Genomic DNA, 22,098 nt, shown 5'->3' on the forward strand with positions numbered 1-22,098 from the left:
AATTATTGTAAAATAAAATGCAGTTCATCCTGAGAATGAAACAACTCTTTCTTTTTGAACACACAGCCCTGTTCCTCCCACGTCCTGTGTGCTGCCATTGCAGTCCAGCTTTGCTCAGCACATGCTTCTCATCAGTGTGTTTATTACTGGTGAGAAATCTTCCTACAGCACAGTTAAAAGGCACTTTCTTTCTTTTTTTTTCCACATTTCCCTAAACAATTGTTTGCATTAATGAAAGCATCCATCATTCTGTGCAAGCATCCTTGCTAAAACACACACCAGTGTGTCTGCAGCACCCTTCTGCTCAGCTATGGCAAAGAGTCAGTTTGCTGGGCAGAGGGCATTTTTTTTTCCCTCCTTAAGAGAAAGGAAATACTTTTCTTTTTTGCCTCTGGAAAGGCTCTTAAACCACATTACAGATCTATGAGCAAATCTTGGATAATTTTTAAATGATACAATCTCTCACAGGGTCTTTTTTTTTGAACTAGAATAAGCAAAACAATTTTAGAAAAGCAAACAGTGGGGGCTCAGTGAATCCTGGTGCTGCACGTACCGAGGCTCACAGTTTTCAGTTTATTTAGATGTTTAATTCTCACTGAGGAACTTGGCTTCAAAGGAGCCAAGTGTGCTCAGCACCTCACTGCTTCTGGCTCAATGCACTTGAAAGTGACATGAGTCACTGTCATGTTCCAGTCACAGCTTCTTGGCCAAGTTCTTCCCTTGGTTTTGTGCCACGTTTCTGGAGTTCACTGAGGTTTACATGGGCTGCACGAGACTTCTCTTTCTCTTAAGACCTGCATGAACCCTTTTCTCTGACAAACCTTTCCTGATCAGAGCACTTGATGAGCCCACAGCTGATGTTTAGAGAAGCTAGTGGCAATCTTGTGTGAAAGGAAGGGGAACTGGCTTTCTTGGGTTTAGAAGAGAAGATAGAGAAGACAGTAAGAAGGAATAAGAAAACAGTAAGTCTGTAGTAAAGGTTCACAAAATCATATTCAGTTTGATGAGGACAAAGATCAGAGAGAAAATTGTCTCCAGCTATTTCATGCATACTTTCTGTAGTAAGGGAAAGGCATTCAGTAAGTTGAGCTTTGGTGCTTTACTCACACCTGCATGTTTCCATAAACTACAAAAGCTACAAGCTTTCTGACTACAAATTACTTCTCTGACATTAACTAAGTGGTAAAGAGCAAGGAAGTAAAAACAGACAGAATTCGTTTCTACTACCAGAATTCCTAAAGCAGAGCTGGACAACACCTTTCCAGGATCAGCTACCTGTCAGAGACTGTCCAGTTCACTGAGCCAAAACTATCTGGAACATCTCTGTCAGCTCCACTAGACAGTCTTCATTGACATGCAGAACTGTAGTGTTCTTCTTCATGCCAGGCTTGTGCATTGAGTCCAAATCTTCCCATAGATGACAAAGACTGTCCTTAGAATGAGGCACACAGGCTCTATCAGACCTGTTACAGAGATTCCCCCAGCTTCTCACCTGTGCCTCTCTAAAAATGTAAGGTCCTAGCTCCTTCCTGTGCTCCAAAATCTTCTTTGCTTGTTCAGCTGGGATGTCAATCTGCAGAGCTGGGGGTATGGCAGAATTAATGAAGCGGTCAATAATAGCTGTGATCTTTTTCTGGACTGTGGCATCATCACAGTGAGAATGGCACAGGTCCTGAAAGGTGAAAAATAGCATTTTCAGGCAAAGAAGAGAGAGACATAAGACCTTTTACAGGGTCCTCCTACTGTAATTATACAACAGAGCCCTTCAGTGTGTAGGGCAGGATTCTTACAGACAATGTGCATGGGAAAAGCCATAGTTAAGCCATGAGTGGGAGCTCTCTTTTGCAGCTGCAAGTATAAAGCAGTCACTGCTTTGGGTGACAAGCTCTGCCTGCATGTTCTGATGGAGCAGGAGAGCTTGCACCCTGAATTCAGCTGAGGTACACTGCTGACAATAGGCATTTCTGAGCAGAGAAACACACCTGCAGGTGTGAAACACACTGCTTTCCTATACAATGAGCCTGCTCTGGCTAGCGTAGGCATGGACAAAAGATATGCCCTAAAAGAGGAGAATTCTTTAGAAGGAACAAGATGTTATAAACAGGAATGCTGGCAAAAGAGAGGACAATTTCAGCTACCAGCACAATCCTCCATTCACTGAAATCTGCTTGTTTCACCATTCATTAAGATTTCCTAGTTTCCTGCAACCTCAGTGTTTGTGATAACTCTGTGCAGAAAAGAATACAAAACAAAGCTGAATTTCCAAGGGTGAGATCTCAAAGGAACATTGGCGGGAGGGAAGTGTCTCTTTCTTTTGATGTGACCCAATTGCTCTTGTAAAACCCGTTGTTACTGAGAATTCACACTCTGACATTGCTACCATTGGACTTGGACAGGAAGGAAAAATCATTCCAAGAACTCCCCTCAGATGCCTTGAATCACAACTTTGCACTGATCCATAGCCACTCAGAAATGTCTCTTACACTAGGAGATTATCATCTACATCTACTAAATACACAACCAGCACTCCAGAGAGTTTTCAGGAAGAGGGCTCTCTAAATGAAGAAGGTGCCTTTAGTTTTGGTGGAGGAGGAGGCTGGATATTTTCTTTGCAAGGAAATTAAAACCAGGGCTTTTCACCAGAAATGTGGTATGTGAGAGCTGGCTTGTTTTGTTGTGAATGCTCTCTAGTTTTGTGAAAGAAAAAAAAAAAGAATTATAACAGCTACAATGAAGACAGCAAGGCAACACAAGAGCATGTTCAGTATATCCTAAGAATATTGGCCAAGATGACCTTCAAGGGTCCCTTCTAAGCTGATGCATTCTGTGATTCTAATATGTTATGGCTTCCTTTGCTTGTCTAGCATAGAAGAAAAAGCGGAGAGCTGTAGTAAGAGGGAAGATGGCCAGCTCTATGGTATAAAGAAGGATAAGACATGAGCACAGAGGAACAGATGGGAATGATTCACACAGTTATATTTCTTCATATTTGTTTAAGAAAAATAAATTGGGTTTGATTTTCCCAAGATGTGCCACCAGCCTGATGGGTTGTGAGGAGCAATGCAGTCATTGACTTCTAAAGGGAGTTCTGGCTAAGCTGATGGCATGGCAGGGCTCAGACAGCACAAGCATGCCCTGTGCTAAGTGCTGCCCACGGCTTTGGCGTTGTTTCTCCAGTTCAGCTTGACCCACAACACTCCTGCTACTCCAGCCCTTTGCTTCTATAAAGAGCATCAGCTGCCAGCCATGACAAATTGCATGCATGTAGAAATATGGTCAGGTTGTGCTTTGTCTTGATGAGGAGATAAAGAGAACTAACCTCAGTGAAGCAGAGGGGGTGGGCTGTAAAACAATGAAGGCTTTCTTCAGTGAGCAGACCCACAAAGAAAACAGCTACACTGTGCTCTGCACTGATTTTCAGAAAGCCTCTATGTCCTCCACAAGTTAGCAATCAAAAGTGAAAAATCTGAAAATAGCATGGAGTGCTCTGAGGATTTATGTCACAGAATTTCAAGGGCCTTTATGTTATGTTTCTTGTCTAAGCTAGCCACTCTGTATCCAAAAGAGACAGCAGCACCCTGAAAGAGCATTTCACCCCATGGTTCCTTGCTTAGGGATGACAGCCTCTGTGAGGAGGTGAGATTGCCCCCTGGAAACAGAGGAGCTGCAGCTTCTAATTCAGACCCTAACTGCAAATGCATGAAGTCAAACAGTGATAATCTACCCACGTGCCTGCAGCAGGCTCTCCAATTGCTGGTAAAGCATCAGCTGTGCTCACCTCCTCATTTCTGAGCATGTTAGCTAACCTCAGGCTCCCTGCCTGCCATGTGCACACAGGCTACCTTCAGGAGCCCAGAAATGCCTCTCCTCTCTGGTACCACTTTTGCATCAGCAGTATTCCAGAGGCAAAAGGAATGATGACCAAGTGAAAGGTCCGTGGTGACTTTGCATTCAGTCCAGGGTGCTACTAGAAGGCTGCAATGTGATTTAAAGGCTCACTTCAGAAGTTTCCCCTGACTTTCACCACACAGAGCAGCAGTTTTACAACAGGGCCTGTATCTGGGAGAGTGGCAAACCCTGCTGACCTTCTCTATCACCTCGGCTGCGTCCTCCACTGCGGAGAGCAAGGGAGAAGAGTTTACATTGTATGTACAGGCTTTTTGAGTAGATGCTATCCATCTGATTGAATTTTAAAGCTTTCTCTGATTTTTAAGTTGATTACCCAGTTTAGCAATAATCCCATTATTTAACACTATTTAACTATGAATTCAGAATGAACCTTTTAATGCTAGCATATTTTCTACTGGTCAACAGACATATAGCAAACTCTGGACATCAGCAGGTCAGTGGTGTCCCGTTAGAGACTCAGAAGAATGTTACAGTGTGAAGAAACATAAGAGAAATACAGGAATATGACATTCATAGAATCCTAGAATGGCTCAGGTTAGAAGGGACCTCAGAGATCATCTCCTCCAACCTCCCCACCATGGGCAGGGATACTTCTCAACTAGACTCAGCTGCTCAAGGCCTCATCCAACCTGGCCTTCACCACCCCCAGGCAGGAGGCAGCCACAACTTCCCTGGGCAGCCTATTCCAGAGTCTCACCACCCTTGGACTAAGAACTGCTTCCTAAGCTCCAGTCTAACCCTGCTCTGCCTCAGATTCAAACCATTCCCCCTTGTCCTGTCTCTAGACACCTTTATGGAAAATCCCTCTGCAGCCTTCCTGTAGGATCCCTTCAGGTGTTGGAAGGCAGCTCTATGGCCCTCCCAGAGTCTTCTCTTCTCCAGGCTGAACAACACCAGTTCCCTCACCCTACCCTCTTAGCAGAGGTGCTCCAGCCCTTGGATTATCTTTGTGGCCCTCTTCTGGACTTACTCCAACAGCTCTGTGTCTTTCTGATGCTGGGGACACCAGAACTAGACACAAGCCATTAAAAATAGCTACCCAAACTTCTCCTTGTATGCAGTAACGGATTCACTGACCAATTGCACACTGTTCCCCCTGTTCCATTCCCCACTATACCTTGTACTTTTGCACCTCCTGCCAGAAGAGCACCCCGTTCTCCAGCAGGTCCCCTCTCAAGGACAGGAAGCACTGAAACTCCTTTGCTGTCACTGGGTTCAGCAGTGCTTGGCGGAAGGCAATGATGTCACTGGGTGAAGACAGCCACTGAGTGTCCACATGCTGTCAGAAGAAGAAACAAATGTGCCAGATAAACTTTGATTCAAACAGCAATAATAAAGGCATTAGTTAAACTGCCTGATCCTTATCTCTGCAGTGACCCTAGCTTTCCCTGGTTTATGAGTTTGTGACAAGGGTACAAGAGAATGTGGCAAGGTTTCGTTTCATTTCTTTCTTTCTTTCCTTCTTTCCTTCCTTCTTTTTTCTTTTTTTTCTTTTTTCCAAGCTTGGTTTGGCCAGCATTTTTTGGATGACATGATGGGAGAGGAAATGACTGACAATGATTTAGACCATATGACTATATACTCTAAAGTATGGAACCAGCTATTGTTATTGATTATGGCAAGGGGCTACTTTTCCAGAAAACAGTTTGAGTTTTGTGCAAACAAACAACAAAGAAAAGGGAACAGACAAACCACACGGCTTAGAGCTGTAAAATGCTTCTGACAGGGATCTCACCAACAAAATGAGCTTTGAAATGTGTTGCCATGATCACCAACAGAAGCTAGAGAGTTTGCTCTCTTGTGGAGTAAAGCTACCAATAATAAAATAGAATTTAAAGTCATTGGGACATTTTGGAAATCCTCATGCTACAAAGCACAGAGCAATAGGGAGCCAACAAAGGGTGGAGAAAGGAAGATGGTTTATGCTGAGAGAGTTTGAAATGAAGTTCAGGCTGGCCTGCCTTCCTGAACAAACAGTTCTTGTGCTGTCACTGAGCAGCAAGCCAAACAACTTCCTTTATCAGACAGATGAATGAAAGCTAGCTTCTAGCAGTGGGACAAAACTCTTCAAGTCCTGGAGAGATGGTGCTGTTCAGTGCTCAGCATGAGACAGTCCTAGAAATCTAACCTAATTCTAAGCGGATTTTGCAGGTTCTCTGAAAAACTTCATGTCCTGCCACAGAGCTTGCCAGGGATGAGAGCCTACACTTACAAGAGAGGGGGTGGTGATTGGCCAGAGGGATCCTTGGTTAAAATAAAGTCATCTCAGCTAAGACAGTGAGCTTCATCTTCTCAGCCCTATTCCAGTTCCCCAAACGTGCTCTATCCCTGTGACCCAGATTTAGACAGTTTTGGGGGAAAATTACTCCTGGGGTGTATTCATGAAGGAAAGAAGAAAACATTGCTCCCAGCCTTATGCTGATACATGAACACTTCTCATTTCATCAGCAGCCCTGCAGCAGCACATGGGAAACAGCCTTCTTCCTGCCACACAACAGGGAAAGCCATGAGCACTTTGGATTCCTTCTGAGCTGATGCTTTGTGTGGATAAGTGGTGACCAGGCCTCCAGTGTGATTTCAACAGACAGTAAAAGTTCAACTGAATAAATGTACACAGCTTGTATGCTGGCAATCACAAAGAGTTCACTGCTCTTCAAGAAGAAAAAAACTGGCAACCATCTGAGAAAATGTATTATGACAAAGGTTTAAGATGTTTAAAATTGATATTATCTCTGTGCTGTAAGATTAAAACACAATTCTAAATGAAACAGATACTGTGAGATATGATTAAACCTGCCCACTCCACTGCATACTTCACATTCCCTTTTGTGTCTGCACATAATCCACTCACAATAATAAATAAACTACCAGATGCTGGAATGAACAGCTTGTCCCAATAAGTCCACTGCATGCAAAATACAGATAAATGTGAATTAAAGGTACAATAGTAGTTTGAGGAGGGTTAAGAGTGCTCCAAAGCCAAGGACAAGAGATGGATTTTTCCAAGTATGACCTCTCTGTCCAGATAGGGAAAAAAATTTACTATGAACATCCAGCAGAGAGCTAAATTCACCATTAATATGAGCAATCAGCCCACTGTAGCCAATATAATCATGCCTGCTTTTGACAGCCTTGCATTTGGGCCGCACACTCTTAGCAGGCAAGTTGCAAGGGATGTGCAAGGTGCAAACAGAAAAGAGTGAAACTGAAGGCACAAGAAACACAGTAAACCTCATTTACCTTTACACCCCAGCTGTCTTCTCCTGCTCTTGGCATGGTAGATAGTCAGTGAAGCCCTTACCTATGCCTGGACAAAAGACTATCTTTGTACTTTTTACCTCCTGGTTTCATGTCCAGCCCTGTAATGACTGAGCTCACAGTGGTAGAACAGTTGATGTCTTCATATGGACCTTTAGACTGGAAACTTGTTGTGGACCCACACTGAATGCCAGCCCTTGCTCAGCTATCAATGAGCACATGCTCATTAAAACTGGGGAATTAGAGAAGGCAAGAGGCAATAGCAGTCACGCTGTGTGCTCCCTTACCCATGCATGATGTTCTGGGGGACTGCTGATGTTACAAACAAATTCTGTACTTATTTTTTCAGGAGGGAGAGTATGAAATATTTTTAGTTCCTTTGGACAGCTATATCAGAAATACAGACTTGATCCTGCAGCTTCTTTGCAGTACAAATACACCTCAAATCAAGGGCAGATTTTCTGAGTAACGAGTACATAGCATGCCCACAGAGTTTGGTCACTGTGAAATATGAAGCCCAGTGGAGAATGTCATCTGGTTTCATTTCTTCTAAAATACTTTCTTCAAAGGACCTTTTCATCCTCTGAATTTGCAGTAAGAAAAGAGCAGTCTGGAGTTAGAAAAAGACTAAAAGCTCATTGGAAGTATGTATTTCACATAAACTGTTCATTAGAGTTGAACACAGCATTTTCCAAGCTGCATGGGCTGCTCTCCCTGCCAGCAGAGTGCAGCAGGTGCAAGAAGAGGCATGAGAGAGTGTCCAGACCTGGATAAATCCAATCCAGAACAGGGGCAAAGGGGGGAGTTCACTGCAATGTTAAACCCTATGGTCTAATTTCAGAGGCATCTAGAGTGGAGACTGTAATCAATACACCTTGAAATTGTTCTGCTGGGACTTGAGTTACAGGAATTACTCTAGCAGGAACCACCCAAAACAGCGCTGGGAAACTCTTAGAAGAATCACTGCAGGTGCAGCAGCAGCCTGACTTGCGCTGGCTTCGGTGCTCAGTAACTCCACACAACACACCACCTCTCCTGTCCTGAGTGACCACCATAACTAACAGAGTCTAAAGTCATGGACAAAATTAACTCGGTGGACTTTATGTGGACATTTGTGCATGTTTATGGACACCCGACAGCTATTTGACAGGCGTGGTTCATAGACTAAGGGTAGGAAAACATGGGCAGTGTAAGAGAGAGAGAGAGAGAATGCAGCATGAGAAGTCCACTTGCCTGGGTCCTTTTTCCCCTGGGCAAATCCTTCACACACAGCAGCATTTCTTCTGTGTGCCATGGTATGGCTGGGGCAAAATGTCATGTGGAGAGTGCTGCACTACAGCAAAGATTAGTTTCCTCCCCTGGCAGCAGAACTGACACCAGCTCCTTCAGATTCGGGTTCTAACAATAATATTGTCAGTTAGGCTAAGCCTTCAGAGGAATTGCCTTCACGATTATCAAGCTAAATGCTTCAAACTGTACATTCATCTCTTTCAATGTAAGCTTCATTTGAGTTGGGGACTGCTTTTCCTCCGAACCATTTTATCTCAGTGGAAAGTTATGAGCCAAACAACATTAGTGCCTGGATGTGTTGCTATTGTTACAAAATTACCTTTGCTCGTCTGTGCGCCCCGCGGTGTTCCTCTGCCAGGAACAATGGCAGCCATTGTTTCTCTAATCTCTTCTGGACACATTGTTGAACTTCTAGCAGAACTGCTGCTGAAAATTGATCGTGAGGGATTTGTCCCCATCCTCCACCTGAACGCATTAGCTAAGCAATCCAAACACAATAACACATGACATAAACTTGTGTGTACACCCAAAGTCCTTTATCTCTCTGCACTCTTGATCTAGCGAAGCATGAGCTTAGCTGTAAGCAAAGCATTTAGTGCATGCTTAGCCAAGGCTCACATGTACTTTGCATAAAAGGGAACAGATTACATTTGTCCCTACCTATAATAGAATACAGACTCCAGCAAGCAAAGCCCCAGCTTGACCAAGTCAATTTTCTAAGTATCAAGATATATCTGAGCAGCACAGATCAGACTTGCTGTCTGTGGCTTTACAGATGGACTAAAATAGAAACTGAAACAAAGCACTGCCTGAAAGCTTTTTTGACACTTTTTCTGAGCTGTGGTGTGCATGCTCTGGCTGTGGCCTCAGATCAGGGTTTAAGAGAGGAAGAGCCTGAGCAGGAAAGAGGGGATCCCCACCACCACAACTGAACCAGATGTAGGGTGGGGGGTGGGCGGGAAGAATATAGGTAAGGTCTGAGGAGACAGCTTGGGCAAAAGGTGGAGAAAAGCTTCCTATGGACTTTTATATCAGTCACATCGGTGTGATTGGCCTTTCTAAATAGTTCTATAACTGGTACCTGTTCTTTCTGTTCTCTGCTGGCAGGGCTATTAGGTCCAAATAAGTATTTTTCGTTGAAGTACTTGCTTTGGATTTTCTCAGACTTTTCCTCCCTTTTTTCTTTATCCTGGTGAAGCATCTTTCTGAACTGTTCAATATCTAGCCAGCACATGAGATCCATGCTACAAACAAATGTAAACAGAATGTTATTTCAATATTGAGTTAATTTCATCAGCATTCTAAGATGTTATTAGTTTAACCACAAGCCAGCGAAGTGTTCAAGTCCTAAATACCAGGTCAGATTGGACTGAAATTTTATGTCATTTTTCCTTTGCTAGCACCATCTGGTGAGACCTTGGCACTTGCTGAACAGGCAGATCAAACACATATCTTAGGGATCTCATTTAAGGTCCCTTCTGGGATACCCTGAGAGGAGGAACTTCCTCAATGTGCTGCTGCTAAATCCAGCAGGGATTGTGAACCAGAGCCATAGCGCAGAGCTCACAGAGAGAATAGAAAATGAGACAGATGAGAATTGGAAGCAGTACTGCAGGCTGTAAGCCACTGAGAGACAAGCTGACACCCCCTGTTCTGCCTCCTCCTTGAGTCACCTGAGAGGAGCAGGGATGACAGCTGGGAACCTCAGCCCCAACAATCATCCTCTTCCTACTCTTGCAGAAGTGCTCGAGCTGAAGTCAATCTGCAGTCAAGCAGACAAAATCAATTTATGGCAGATTTTGTTTCTAGGGCTTTTTGTGGCCTGTCTTTTCATCATTTACTGATTCTGCTACTTATTTCGTTATTCATGGTAAATGACAAATGATCTCCATATGCAATTCTTGATCTATGCATTGCTCATAATCATTTAAGTGGATATTATCAGTTTAAATTTGGTTTAATGGAACATGTATTGGTTCTGGGTTTTAAACCAGAGGACAGAACAAGTGACATACCTGCAATTTCAGTTGAATTTACGTGACTGTTTTGTGCCCATTTTCACAAGGACATTCACTGTATTTGCAGAAGAAATATTAAATCCAGAGAAATCTGGTTCCCTTTTCCATACAGTCAATAAATGGCTTTTCAAAGCATTCAGCTCTGGATGAAGCTTTCAAAAGCATCCAACTGTTTCAGGAACAGATGTCTCCCTTTCAAAAGTCTGGGGAGATCCCTCCAGACCCTACTTCTACTCAGACTGAAGTTTTCTAATTTGCTAGTTCACCAACCAGCTTACTCTGGTTTATGGTTACTTGCTGGCATCTACCTATGTCACCAAATCAAATGTGTCTGTCTTGTTGACAAAGCAAAACCTCTAATCTTGAAGTATGTGAGGTTAAACCATCTCCAAGGTGGCCTGTCCTAGCATACTCCACTTTTTCTTTTCACTGGATCAGGAGCATGTGCACGGTCACAGAATCACAGAACCACAGAATCAGCCAGGTTGGAAGAGACCTCCAAGATCACCAAGTCCAACCAATCACCCAACCCTAACTAATCAACCAGACCATGGCACTAAGTGCCTGATCCAGGCTTTTCTTAAACACCTCCAAGGACATCGACCCCACCACCTCCCTGGGCAGCCTATTGCAATGGGTTCTGTGAAGAACTTAGTTTCTAAGATCAAGCCTAACCTTCTCCCTGTGCAGCTTGAGTCAGGCTGACAGTCAAGACTGACAAGCGGTAACAGCCTGACCCCAGGTAACGCAGATTGTCCTGCGATCGTGTGAACCTACCCTGGTTATTTAACAAAACAGTAATGAATGGAACTTGGGTTAGTTTCTTACCAGGATTTGTGCCCAGGCACTCAGCAGCCTGTCCTTCCTGAAACCTGAATCACCTACAACTGGGCAATCAGTTTTGATGAAGAGGAAAATGATGCATTTGTGGGGCTTTTGCTGAAATGTTCCAGCTTGCATTAGTTCTAACATCCCTTCCACTCGTAGTAGCATTGAGCATCTTTACTGCAGCATGGCAGCTGGACTTTAGAGTTACTAGCTGTGAACCCAGCTCTAATTTTATGACTTTTAAAAATGTTTTTCTTCATTATGAAGGTTTACAAAAGAAAAAAGCAGCAGAAATTAAACATTTCTCTTCCTGGCTCTGTCAGGGGCTTGTCTGTGATTAAAACACAGGCAGGAAGTCCCAGAGGTGACTCAGTGTACCTGCTCAGGGCCCCATCTTAGCCAGTGCCTGATGCCTACTATTTGCCCGGTTAGAAAGGAACTCTAAACCAGTGATCTCCAAAGTGGGGCTGTGCACACCCTAGGGGGTGTGCCAGACATTCATTGGGAAGCAGGAGGAAAACATTAGAACTTCAGTGTCATGTGAATACAATTTATAAAAAATAAATACACATATACTGAGGGTGCATGCCAAAAAATTCTTACTGATCAGGTGCACAAGCACAGAAGTTTGGAGACCACTGGTCTAGACAACTAACTCAGAAGTCACTGGACCATAGGCACCTACAGCATAAGAATTTCCACCTGAACTCAGTGCCTGCAAGCTTTTTGTAGTCAGTGAGCACAAATAGTGATCATGAGGAATAATCCATCCAAACTTGGCTTAGATGCTACCTTCAGAATTAGAAGAATTGTGTCCAGAAGTGTCTATTTCTCTCTCTGACTACAAAGGGAACCTATGATGATAAGCAGAGGTGATGGCATTGAGTCTTGGCCAGAGGAATCCTGGGCTAGATGCCCATCTCTGGACACTTTGCAAAAGCTGACCAGTTTCAGGTAAATGATAGAAGTGCTTGACAAGAAGTGACAATGTGCAAAGCATCAGCTCAGGGAAGCCCAGTTCAAAGGAAGGAAGTGACAATTAAAGGACTTGTTAGCATTTACTTGAAAAGTATATTTGCCTTTTCCTAAAATAGGGTAGAGATTAGTGTGGGGCTTGGGAAGGGGAAAAAAAAAAAAAAAGAAAGTCGGCAAGCTCACATTTACTTCTGCTAGAACTTTTAAGCAAATGGGTTGCCTTTTCCCAAAGCCCTGCACAAGCTGTATTTGCTAGGAGCCAGCACTTAATTTTGTTCAGATCAGTGCAAACACAAAGCTGTGGTTGCTCTCACACTGTGAGAATAATGTGGCTGTCTTCTATTTGTACTTTTTTATGACATCCAGCTTTACATTTTTAAATTGTCCTAAATTGAATATGTACTGAAAAAGAGAAGTTTTTACTCATTACAGGCTAATTGCTCTACTCGGGGGTTTGCCACTAATCAAAGCAGAAACTGAAAGCAGAATTGTAATGCAAACATGTTATGACAGGATAATTTTTTCCCCCAAAATGCTAAGATGGTTCAGTTGTCTGAGACGTGCATGTGTATTTCATAAATATATACACAGACGTTTTGGGAAAAGACTAAAATCTGTGAAAGTTCAGATAGCCCAGATCCCAGCAAAGACTCTGAACTTAGAAATGGGCAAAATAATGACAATAAAGAAACATACCCAGCAGAATGCTCGCTGAGGAAAGCCCGGAACTGCTCTAGCTTCTCTTTGTCATGGATCAGGTCAGATAGTTGAGGACCTGCCAGCTCTTTGGGTATTTGACCTGAGTGCTGATCTTCTTTGAGAGCACCAGGGCAGGGCAGCAGAGCAGTGTCAGCAACAGTACTCTGAGGGAAGAAATTGTTTCACTTGCTTAGCTGCTTTTTTCATCTCTATATTTTGCTCAGTCTATTAATCCTTGCATTAAACAACTTCAGTCTCTGTAGAACAGCTTTTTGATTGCTGAGAAAATGAGTTAAAGGCTCCAGCTCTTAATTAGCTTTAGTTTTCTGTTTGCTTCAAACACACCAGTATGTGCAGGTTCTGTAATCAAATAAACCAAAATATACCTCTAATTTACTTGAAACTGAGATATTTACACAAGATTAAGGGCCCAAAACACATTCCACAGACTAGTGGAAACTGTCCTGTTGATTAAACCATAGAGTAGTCTGACCTGTCTGTCATTAACACATTGGCTGTCAATCATTCCCCAAAATGAATGGTAGAAACTGGACTGCTTGCTTCTCCAGTCTGACCTGTAGCTTGCCTTTTGTTGTGGAGATTCAAAGTGTTAACCCTGTCTGACAGAAAAGGAGTTTGTTTGTGTTAGTAGGTACTTGTCTTACCTCATCCTTCTTGGAACCACTCTCGTGATGCAAAGCCTGGAGCTTTCTAAAGTACACGGAATCCAGCTGTTGAGCTTCTTCCACCAGCTCCACCTAATAAAAACAATATCTTAGGTCATCCCTACAGTGCACATTATAGAGAGATGGGGAACTGGGCAGGCGTCTTGCCAGTGACAGGAGATAGAGAAGATGTTTGCCAGTAATCAGACTAATGTTTAGGAGACCCTAGAAGTCACATCCTTCTGACAAACAATTCAAAGTTCTTATAGAACAAAGTTTTCAGATCTGTGCAGGATCACATGTGGATTTCTACAGAACGCCACTAAAGAACCTGATTATATCTTTGAGAAAAGAACTTTGTCTTTTTTAAAAATTTGCTGCATTATCTTATGTATGTATTATATTGTGTATATATTATATTGTGTATGTTGTGCCACTTACCTGACCTTCTATACCAGCAAATTGTATGTCAAAGTGCCATTAAGAAGTAGAAAAACAGGTCTTAAAAGTGTGACTTTCCCTGGGAAATGCCAAAAAAGAGAGTGCCACAGAGCTCTAGAAATGGAAATTTCAGACAAGAAAGATGCTGTAGTGTTTAAACAACGAAGGTGAAAGCTTTCAGACCTTCAGTCTTGTGCCCTTCCTTAGCTTTATACCAGACAATGCCTTAAAATAGTAAATTGTGGATCATTAGAACTCGTGAAGTATTGACAGTTTTAAACTTCATCAGAAAGCTTAAATGTATAACTGGAGCAGTTCTCCGTGTAACCTGCAAACAATCAGTAACTGCACAAGGCATAGTTTGCTGCCCCTCTCAGCTGCCTAAGCCATTGCATTGCAGGGTTTAGGATATTTAGCAAAACTGAGCCAATGATATACCAATCAGCATACTTATCGCAAAGGTTAGAAAGCTTTGGTGTTACCAGGCAAGAGTTTATGTGCACGAAAGACAAAGGAGTTTTTTTGATTAATATTCATCACTCCTTTGCCTGAATGTGAATGCCACCCTAATCACCCTGTTAGCTGAATGCCTTCAGGCTCAGTGGAACTGTATTCCACTGTTCTAATGTGCTTTTTGGGTGTTCTTTCCTTTCAAAGTTTAAAAGTAAATAGGAAATAATTCAGAACATTTTCCCTGAAGTTTAAACAGAAAGCAGCCAGAGGCAGGATGACAGTCAACAAGAAAAATAAAATCGCTTTGTTTAAAGATAAAAAGACAGATACACACTGACCGTGTCCCAAAGAAGCTATTTTGGACTCACCTAATTCTTGCGAAAATATCTCGTTTCATTATGGGCCGAATGGATCCTGGGGAAGGGGTAGAGCCAGGGACTGCACAAAATACGAAGCAGACCTTGTCTGCGCTGGGAGGAGTGTGCCTAAGCATCAGCCTGCACCTAGCACAAAGAGACTCTAGTGCCTCCTACAACAGGTCGGTTTCTGTCTCTGTATTATAACTCTTTACAAATGCTTGTATTGTGCACTGAAAAGGATTTAGTTCTGTATTTTCGTGGTCCGATTAAGATGTTTGCATCATTAGGGCAGTGAGAAGTGTGCGTGTGACAGCGCATGCAAAGCAAAGTGACATCTGAAAGGACAATCCAGCCTGAATGATCACAGTTAACTCCGGGAGGGATCAACTGCATTAAGGTGGAACAAAAGTCTGCATCTGCAGTTCTCGCTCTAGGGGAATTCTTGCATTGCTAGAAGCAGTGACAACAGAACACTGCATTCAGAGTGCTCGAAAGTGGAGTGCTTTGTATACAAAACGATGATGATAGCAGCTGAGTGGATGACTGGGGGAGGACTGGCTGCAGACACTAGACAATCAGTATTGATAACATACATGGGCAATATGCATCCAGCAGAGACTGCAAAGCTAATCTGAGAGAAATAGAATTTCAGATGAGTGAAAACATCTATCAGTTACAAGGTGTTCTAAGGGTCACAAACAATTATAGCTGAAATAGAAAAAATCGTTTTTCTGAAAGCTCAGGAAAGCTGCTGAAATCGAAGAGGATGTTTTGCAGCTGTGTTTGACTGAGCACATTTCAGTTTAGAACTTTCAAAGTTTCTTAATTAAATTCAGTTATCACAGGATGAGAGGGAAGGCTCCCTTATGAATTAGTTAGAAGGTAGAGAACACAAGATAAAGAAGTAAATAACTTCAGTTACAGGGTGGGGTTCCTATCACAGTCTCAGAGGGATCTGCACTAAGGTTGTTTATTTAAACATTCAGAAATTATCTGGAAAAGGAGGTGAGTAAGGAGGCAACAAAGTCTGCAAAATGAATCCACAGAGGAAAAGATTAAACTGACTGTAAAGAGCTGCAGGATTTCAGGACTCTTTAGCATCTGCATGATAAAAGGGCAGCAGAATTAATTGACAATAAATATGAAGTCATTCCAGTGAGCTCCAAATCAGGACTTTCCATTAGTTGTTATTACTTAGTAAAGAGATCCTGGAGACATTGCAGATGGCTATCACCTTACAGTTTGCACATCCACTCAAAGTTCACCAGGAGTAGAAGGCAATTAGAATCATAGGAGCAATTAGGAAAGAAACAAAGATCAAAACAGAAAACGTGATTCTGCCACTGGATAATCCTTAGTGCAGCAGATCTTGAGTACTGCTTGCATCTCGTCAAAAGATGGTAAAACAGCAGACACAGATGAGGCTGATGAGTGGAACAAAGGTATTGAGCTTCTTCCCTAGCAGGAGAGGTCAGAGTCAGGGACTCTTGAGTTTCAAACAGTTGTAATTGGAGTGGGGTACAACAGAAACATGTAAGAACGTAACAACATTGAGAATATGACAAGGTAGCAATTGTGCCCTGTTTGCCATGACATGTAAAACTAGGGCATGGGGTGAGGTTATCAGGGAGGGGGTTACAAACAAACCAACATAAGCATTTTTTTTTTCCTGTTACATGATTAAGCCATGGAACCCACTGCCACGGTCAGGTTGAAGACAGGAAATTACTGAAGACGCATTGACATAAACCCATGGGGAAATAATCCTCATCAAAGACTATAAACACCAAAATGTGGGTAAAGCCTCTGCTTCATGAACCTCCTCAGCAGCAAAGTGCTGAAGCTGACCATGTTGCTGTGTGGGGTTTTTTTTTCTGTTCTTACACTCTGTTCTTACATGTTTAATACTGGCCACCACCTAACAGGCACAAAAGACTCTTCTCAGCTTTGATTTCAAGTATCTGCTCTCCTAGTTGTTCATACCTGCATGTATGATATAGTAACAAAACCACACTGCACTACAAAACTTCCACAAAAGGATTTCACAATCTTCTGAGGGGGCAATGTCTGCATGTTCTCATTACTTGCTGACAGCTGTATCAGTGGTAAGTGATGATGTTTCCTGTAAAAATGGAGATGCTTCATCTAAGGTCAGAGTGGAGCAAAACCAGAACAAGAGTTTACACCCTGCCCTCCAACTCCTCATTCTCCATTGTAAGTTTCTCCTTCCATATCCAAGAAAGAGATGTAAGAGACTTGGATGCAGAAGTCTGACCTACACATGGCAAGTTGTAGGAAAGTTTACAAAGAGAAGAGAGAAGAGAGCTACAGCATCCACCACTGCCTCCATCATTTCTTGTTCTTATTTGTCAAAAGCAGTCAGGATTGCAGGCATCTCCTCTGACCTCCATGACCTTGCTGAGTTCCAGCCTTCAAGACCTTTCTGAGGTTAGAACTGAGCACACCAAGCTACCTCCTTCAGCGAGCCTGCAGGGCACAGTCTGCCTTTACACAGCAGCGCAGCTATCAAGAAGTGTTTGGGGCAAACAGAGCTGGACCACTGTATCACATTTCCTCTTATGCTCAGCAGTAGCTGCACTTGAATCCTAACACCAAGAAATACTTTCTAAACTCAGTACAGACATAGCATCACTCTGCTGACACTGTACAGCTTATTTTGTGCTTATCATTGAAAACATAGAAGGCTTCTGAACAATTCATCACAAGGAAAGTACTTTTGATCAATGGTAAGACTGCAGGAACAGGAAACTTCCTGAATGCAAACCAAGATAATGCCCTAGCCAGAAGCATTCCTCCCTGATTCACAGACCAAGGGGTCTATGCAGCCTGCACCTTCCTTTCAGGTGGGAAGTCTACTCTCCACAGAAAGCTCAGCCTACTCCATGCAGCAGTGTAGAAAGGAGTGGGTGAGCAAAACATCCCATAATACTTCTTCCTTCCCGACTAGAAATGTAACAGGATTGCATGTGAAGGCTGTTTTGATTTTCTGCCCTGATAGGACTTTTTTCATGGTGTCATCCAGAACAATTACCTTTCCATAAGTGTCTTTGTCTGCTTCCATCATCTTCATCCATGGCTCCAGCAGAACGGTGAGGACATATTCTTCTGCTGGGTCAAAAAGATCCTCAAAGGCTGGGTCAATTTTCTGATAAATCATGTTTTTCTTACTCTGATGAAGTCCAATGTCCATACTGGCAGAGGGGGCAATGTAGGTTGCATAAAGGAACTACAATAAAACAGAAAAAAACCTGTTCCTCAGCCACCATCCACTCCAGCAGTCACAAGTCCATTGAAGGAAAGAATGAATGCACTGCCCTGCTGTGTATTCTGAACAAGTAGCTGATTACATCTGCCCTGCATTTACCAATATGACTATTTTGTCCCAAGTTCAGTTATTGCACTGACTGACCTCTCTGCGGTTTTTACTCCTAAGGTTAGATCACACAATAATGCCTTATGTAACTTTGGCTTGGAGATATTTGTGTGATTGTTAGTTAGGTTCAGATAACTCCAACCCTTACAGCGACGGCACTTCTCATGAGTTGCATTGCTGTTTGCAGGATGTGCTGGGCCAGCTTGTGAAGGAGTCTTACCTCTTCTGAACATCTGGGGATTTGCAAACTTCAGGTTTGATTTCATGATAAATCCTAAGATTTCATTCTGTGTAGAGATTCCCATGCACGGCAGTGTGACATTGATCAGAATCCTCCTGACATAGCAGGAGATGCCACTGAACAGCTGAGACCTAGATCCTTCCCAAAGCAAGGATTACAGGATGGTATTTTATGAGGCACACAGAGTTTGCCATTCAGCATGTACAGCCAGAAGAAAGCTGAACCTGCAGAATGTTTCCTTCTCACTACTTCATTCCTGAAGCACAGAGTAATTTTTTTTTTTTATTTCAGATGTTCGAGTTTTTTAATTTTCAAATGGTTCGTGAAGTCAAATTCTTGGATTTTTTTTTTAATGTTTCATAAATTGCTCTGAAAATAGAAAAACTTCTCTTTTTTTCAGGAATAACTTGGAAGAAGATATTCCAGAACATCCTTCTAATAGATGATGTTCTGAGTGCAGCTAGGGACTCAAATGAAAAAAGATGCTGCTGTAATAAATTTCATGTAGCCATAAACCTTTTCTCTTCTTCATGCTGTCAAAGTCTAATATTCAAACATATGGGCAGGGGAGCTGATTAGCAGTTTACATCATAACTTTTCTCTTACACAGAACTGAGGAGCCCATCCTCACTATTTATTATCACAGTTTTGACAGGGAAGAATGCAGGTCTCTGATAGCTCTCCATCTCCTTACGTTGCTAAAATCCAGCTGTAACTAGCAGATGGACAAAAATCCTCCAGTTGCTCTGTGTTCAGGCACTAATAAAACCCTGTGGTGTTTAGAGTTCTAGCACAGTGGGAGAATGTTTGAGTACATTAGAGAATTGTTTCTGTTTGGTTTAAATGAAATTCTGATTTATTAGGCTCTTTCTTTCCAACAGCAACAGTGCCAGACTACATTCCCGTTATTTTGAACCTTAAGTGTTTGAATCAGATCCTTGAGACTCTCCTGCTATCAGGTCACCAAGGAATATAGTGCTATGATGGCTGACATCCCTCCACTTAGAACTTGTTATGATTACCAGGATTCCACTCCCTTTTCAGATAGATCTAAATAATTGAAAACAAAGGTGGTTTGTGGGTATTGCGGCCCACATTATCAGTACAATAGAGGCTCCCACGTGTAAGGATAACAACAAAGAATGAGGACATCCACAGGAAGAGTCCTAGCTGAAGAACAAGACCACATTTACCCTAAATTGTGTCCTTCTCAGCAAATTGCTAAATACATTTACATTAACAGAGACAGCAGTGCACAAACTCACATAATGGCAGGGGTTGGAAGGGACCTCTAGAGATCACCTAGCCCAACCCCCCTGCCAGAGCAGAATCACCCAGGATGGGTCACACAGGAACATGTCCAGATGGGTTTTGAAAGTCTGCAGAGAAGGAGACTCCACAACCTCTCTGGGCAGCCTGCTCCAGGGCTCTGGCACCCTCACAGTGAAAAAGTGTTTTAGATCAAAAGTGATTTCAAAACGTGGAAGTTATTTTGAAGAACCCTAACAGTGGTAAAGTTTTGGCCTGATACAGACCATTCAACACATAGAATAGCCAAAGAAGAGACCAGGCCAACGATACAAGGATGTGGTATAAGGATATTTATAAGGGGTTATAGGGATGGTATAAGGGGTTAGCTATTTTCTTAGATTGCTCCACCTCTTATGACACATAAAATCACAAGAGGAATCTGTTCATTGGTGAAAAGGGTCCAAAAGAGGTCCCAAATATTTTAGTGCATGTTTGACACGGTGCCTGACATGGTTGATCCTTTCTAGCATAGCTTCAAAAACAAAATCGGATTGTGTTTGTACACCCCACAAGTCTCTTGGGTATAACCCTTCCATCAATATCTTGTATGAAATGGGTTCATGAGTACATTTGCTATTCTTCTTTAGAGCTGACAAAAAATATCAGCCTACAGCGTCAGAAATTGCCTAGACTAAGCAAGCTCTGGCCAAACCCTATTGCCAATCTGCTCACATAACACTCTCAGAACATGCTGCCACAGTAGGGACTGGTTTTGCAGGCTGCTGTACCTGCAGAACTGCCCCCAGTCCTGCATAATTTCACATCCAAAACTGGAGCATAATACAGATTTTTTCCAGAAACAAGAGCTAGGGCTGGTCATAGTGAAGCAGAAGCAGGTAAGCTAGCTGGAGGAGTGCACTTTTCCAAACTCACAGGACCAGACCCTTCTGTGAAAAAACATTACAGATGGCTTCCTCACTTTTAAAGGGTGCAGATTTAGAGTGCCTGAGGATTTGGGATGATTCTATCTTTTTTTTTTTTAATTCTTTTAAGAATCCATTCTATGATATTTGACCAACCAAGTGAGAAGATAGCATCACAAAATGATTGTGTACTTGCAGGTAGGGGAGAAATGAGAAGGAGCTTTCCTCTCTTTGTCTTTTGCTAAGGGTTCAGCTGTGTCCATCTGCATTGATCTAAATACAAAGACTGCAGGAGAGCAAACTGCAGGGAGTTCTAGACATGCCAAAAAAGAGGGCAAGTGTCTGTGTTCACAGCCTTCAACACTGGGGCAATGAAGTTAGCAAGATCCTGGGGGAAAATACACTGCATCCTTTAAAAAGGAAGATTCATGGCCTGCTTTGACTCCCATGTTGTGGAAGCCTTGTCGTTTTCTGAAACTGGGTGGAATAGTGAAACTATTTATTTGTCAGTCTCCTGAAGGGCCAAAAAGGAAAAATTGCATTAAATGAACTTAAAGGTTATGGAATTCATACAAACCTCTTAAGCATGTGATATCAAACGCACATCATACTTTAATTGTTCCTTTTGTAAAACACACAGAATTTTCCTAACTGTCAGCTACACATTTTCCTATAAATGTATTGGAATAAGAGGTGGACTGAACCCAAAACCATATCTGGAAATCTGGTCAGAGTTTGTATCTTGAAATTACTTCTCATGGCTTGAACCTGCAGTCATAAATGCTTTGGAAATTCAGATTAAATCTTTGATCTAATTTATGATTTTACAAGTCAAGGATTGTTTGAGCTTTGGGGTTTCGTGTGTACCCATCCCCAGATGAGAAGACCTTGGTAAGCAATCTCATACTGACTTGAGCGAAGCAAGAAACAGAAAAGGTTGTGCTGCTGCCCAAAAGTGTAGAGCTTGCTCTGAGCTAAACAAACTTGTGCAGCTCCTTGACAGAATCATTTGATGGCAGAATGCAATGCACTGGCTGATCTTAAAAGGAAAGGCCAAGCTGCCTTAATTGCTCTCATCACTTCCCACTAACACAACTCTTGTGTCTGCCTTACACATGACACTATCTTGCAGGGTCACAGCAATGACAGCTACCTTAATCTAAACTGATTCTGCTGTTAAAATATTGTGCTTCCCATACCTGGATTACATCTTCTAACTCAAAACCATTTTTTATTGAAAAGCACAATATGTGTTTCTTTATTGCTTTTCTTTCCCAATTTCTTTTGCATTCCTACCCCAGTACGTTTAATGAGTCACCCTCCATGTTCCTGGATGATGTCTACTACTTCTGGCTTCTCTTGTCCATCAGATTTCATTCTCACTGCAGTTCCTT

At 42.5% G+C, this 22,098-nt stretch overlaps 1 protein-coding gene across 1 annotated transcript in view; it reads right to left on the bottom strand.

Annotated features, from left to right (window-relative positions):
• The window catches only part of RGS22 (regulator of G protein signaling 22), a 57,963-nt gene that overhangs the window by 10,395 nt on the left and 25,470 nt on the right, over positions 1-22,098 (bottom strand). Inside the window, exons 16-22 of the mRNA XM_054385277.1 lie at positions 17,948-18,142; positions 13,643-13,735; positions 12,975-13,141; positions 9,539-9,701; positions 8,777-8,935; positions 5,027-5,188; positions 1,493-1,672 (exon numbers count right to left, since the gene is read on the bottom strand). Of these exons, the coding sequence (XP_054241252.1) occupies positions 1,493-1,672; positions 5,027-5,188; positions 8,777-8,935; positions 9,539-9,701; positions 12,975-13,141; positions 13,643-13,735; positions 17,948-18,142 (1,119 nt within the window). The remainder of the gene's footprint in view (positions 1-1,492; positions 1,673-5,026; positions 5,189-8,776; positions 8,936-9,538; positions 9,702-12,974; positions 13,142-13,642; positions 13,736-17,947; positions 18,143-22,098) is intronic.

The sequence above is a fragment of the Indicator indicator genome, chromosome 12 (genome assembly GCF_027791375.1).
Source record: "Indicator indicator isolate 239-I01 chromosome 12, UM_Iind_1.1, whole genome shotgun sequence".
Taxonomy (NCBI): Eukaryota; Metazoa; Chordata; class Aves; order Piciformes; family Indicatoridae; genus Indicator; species Indicator indicator.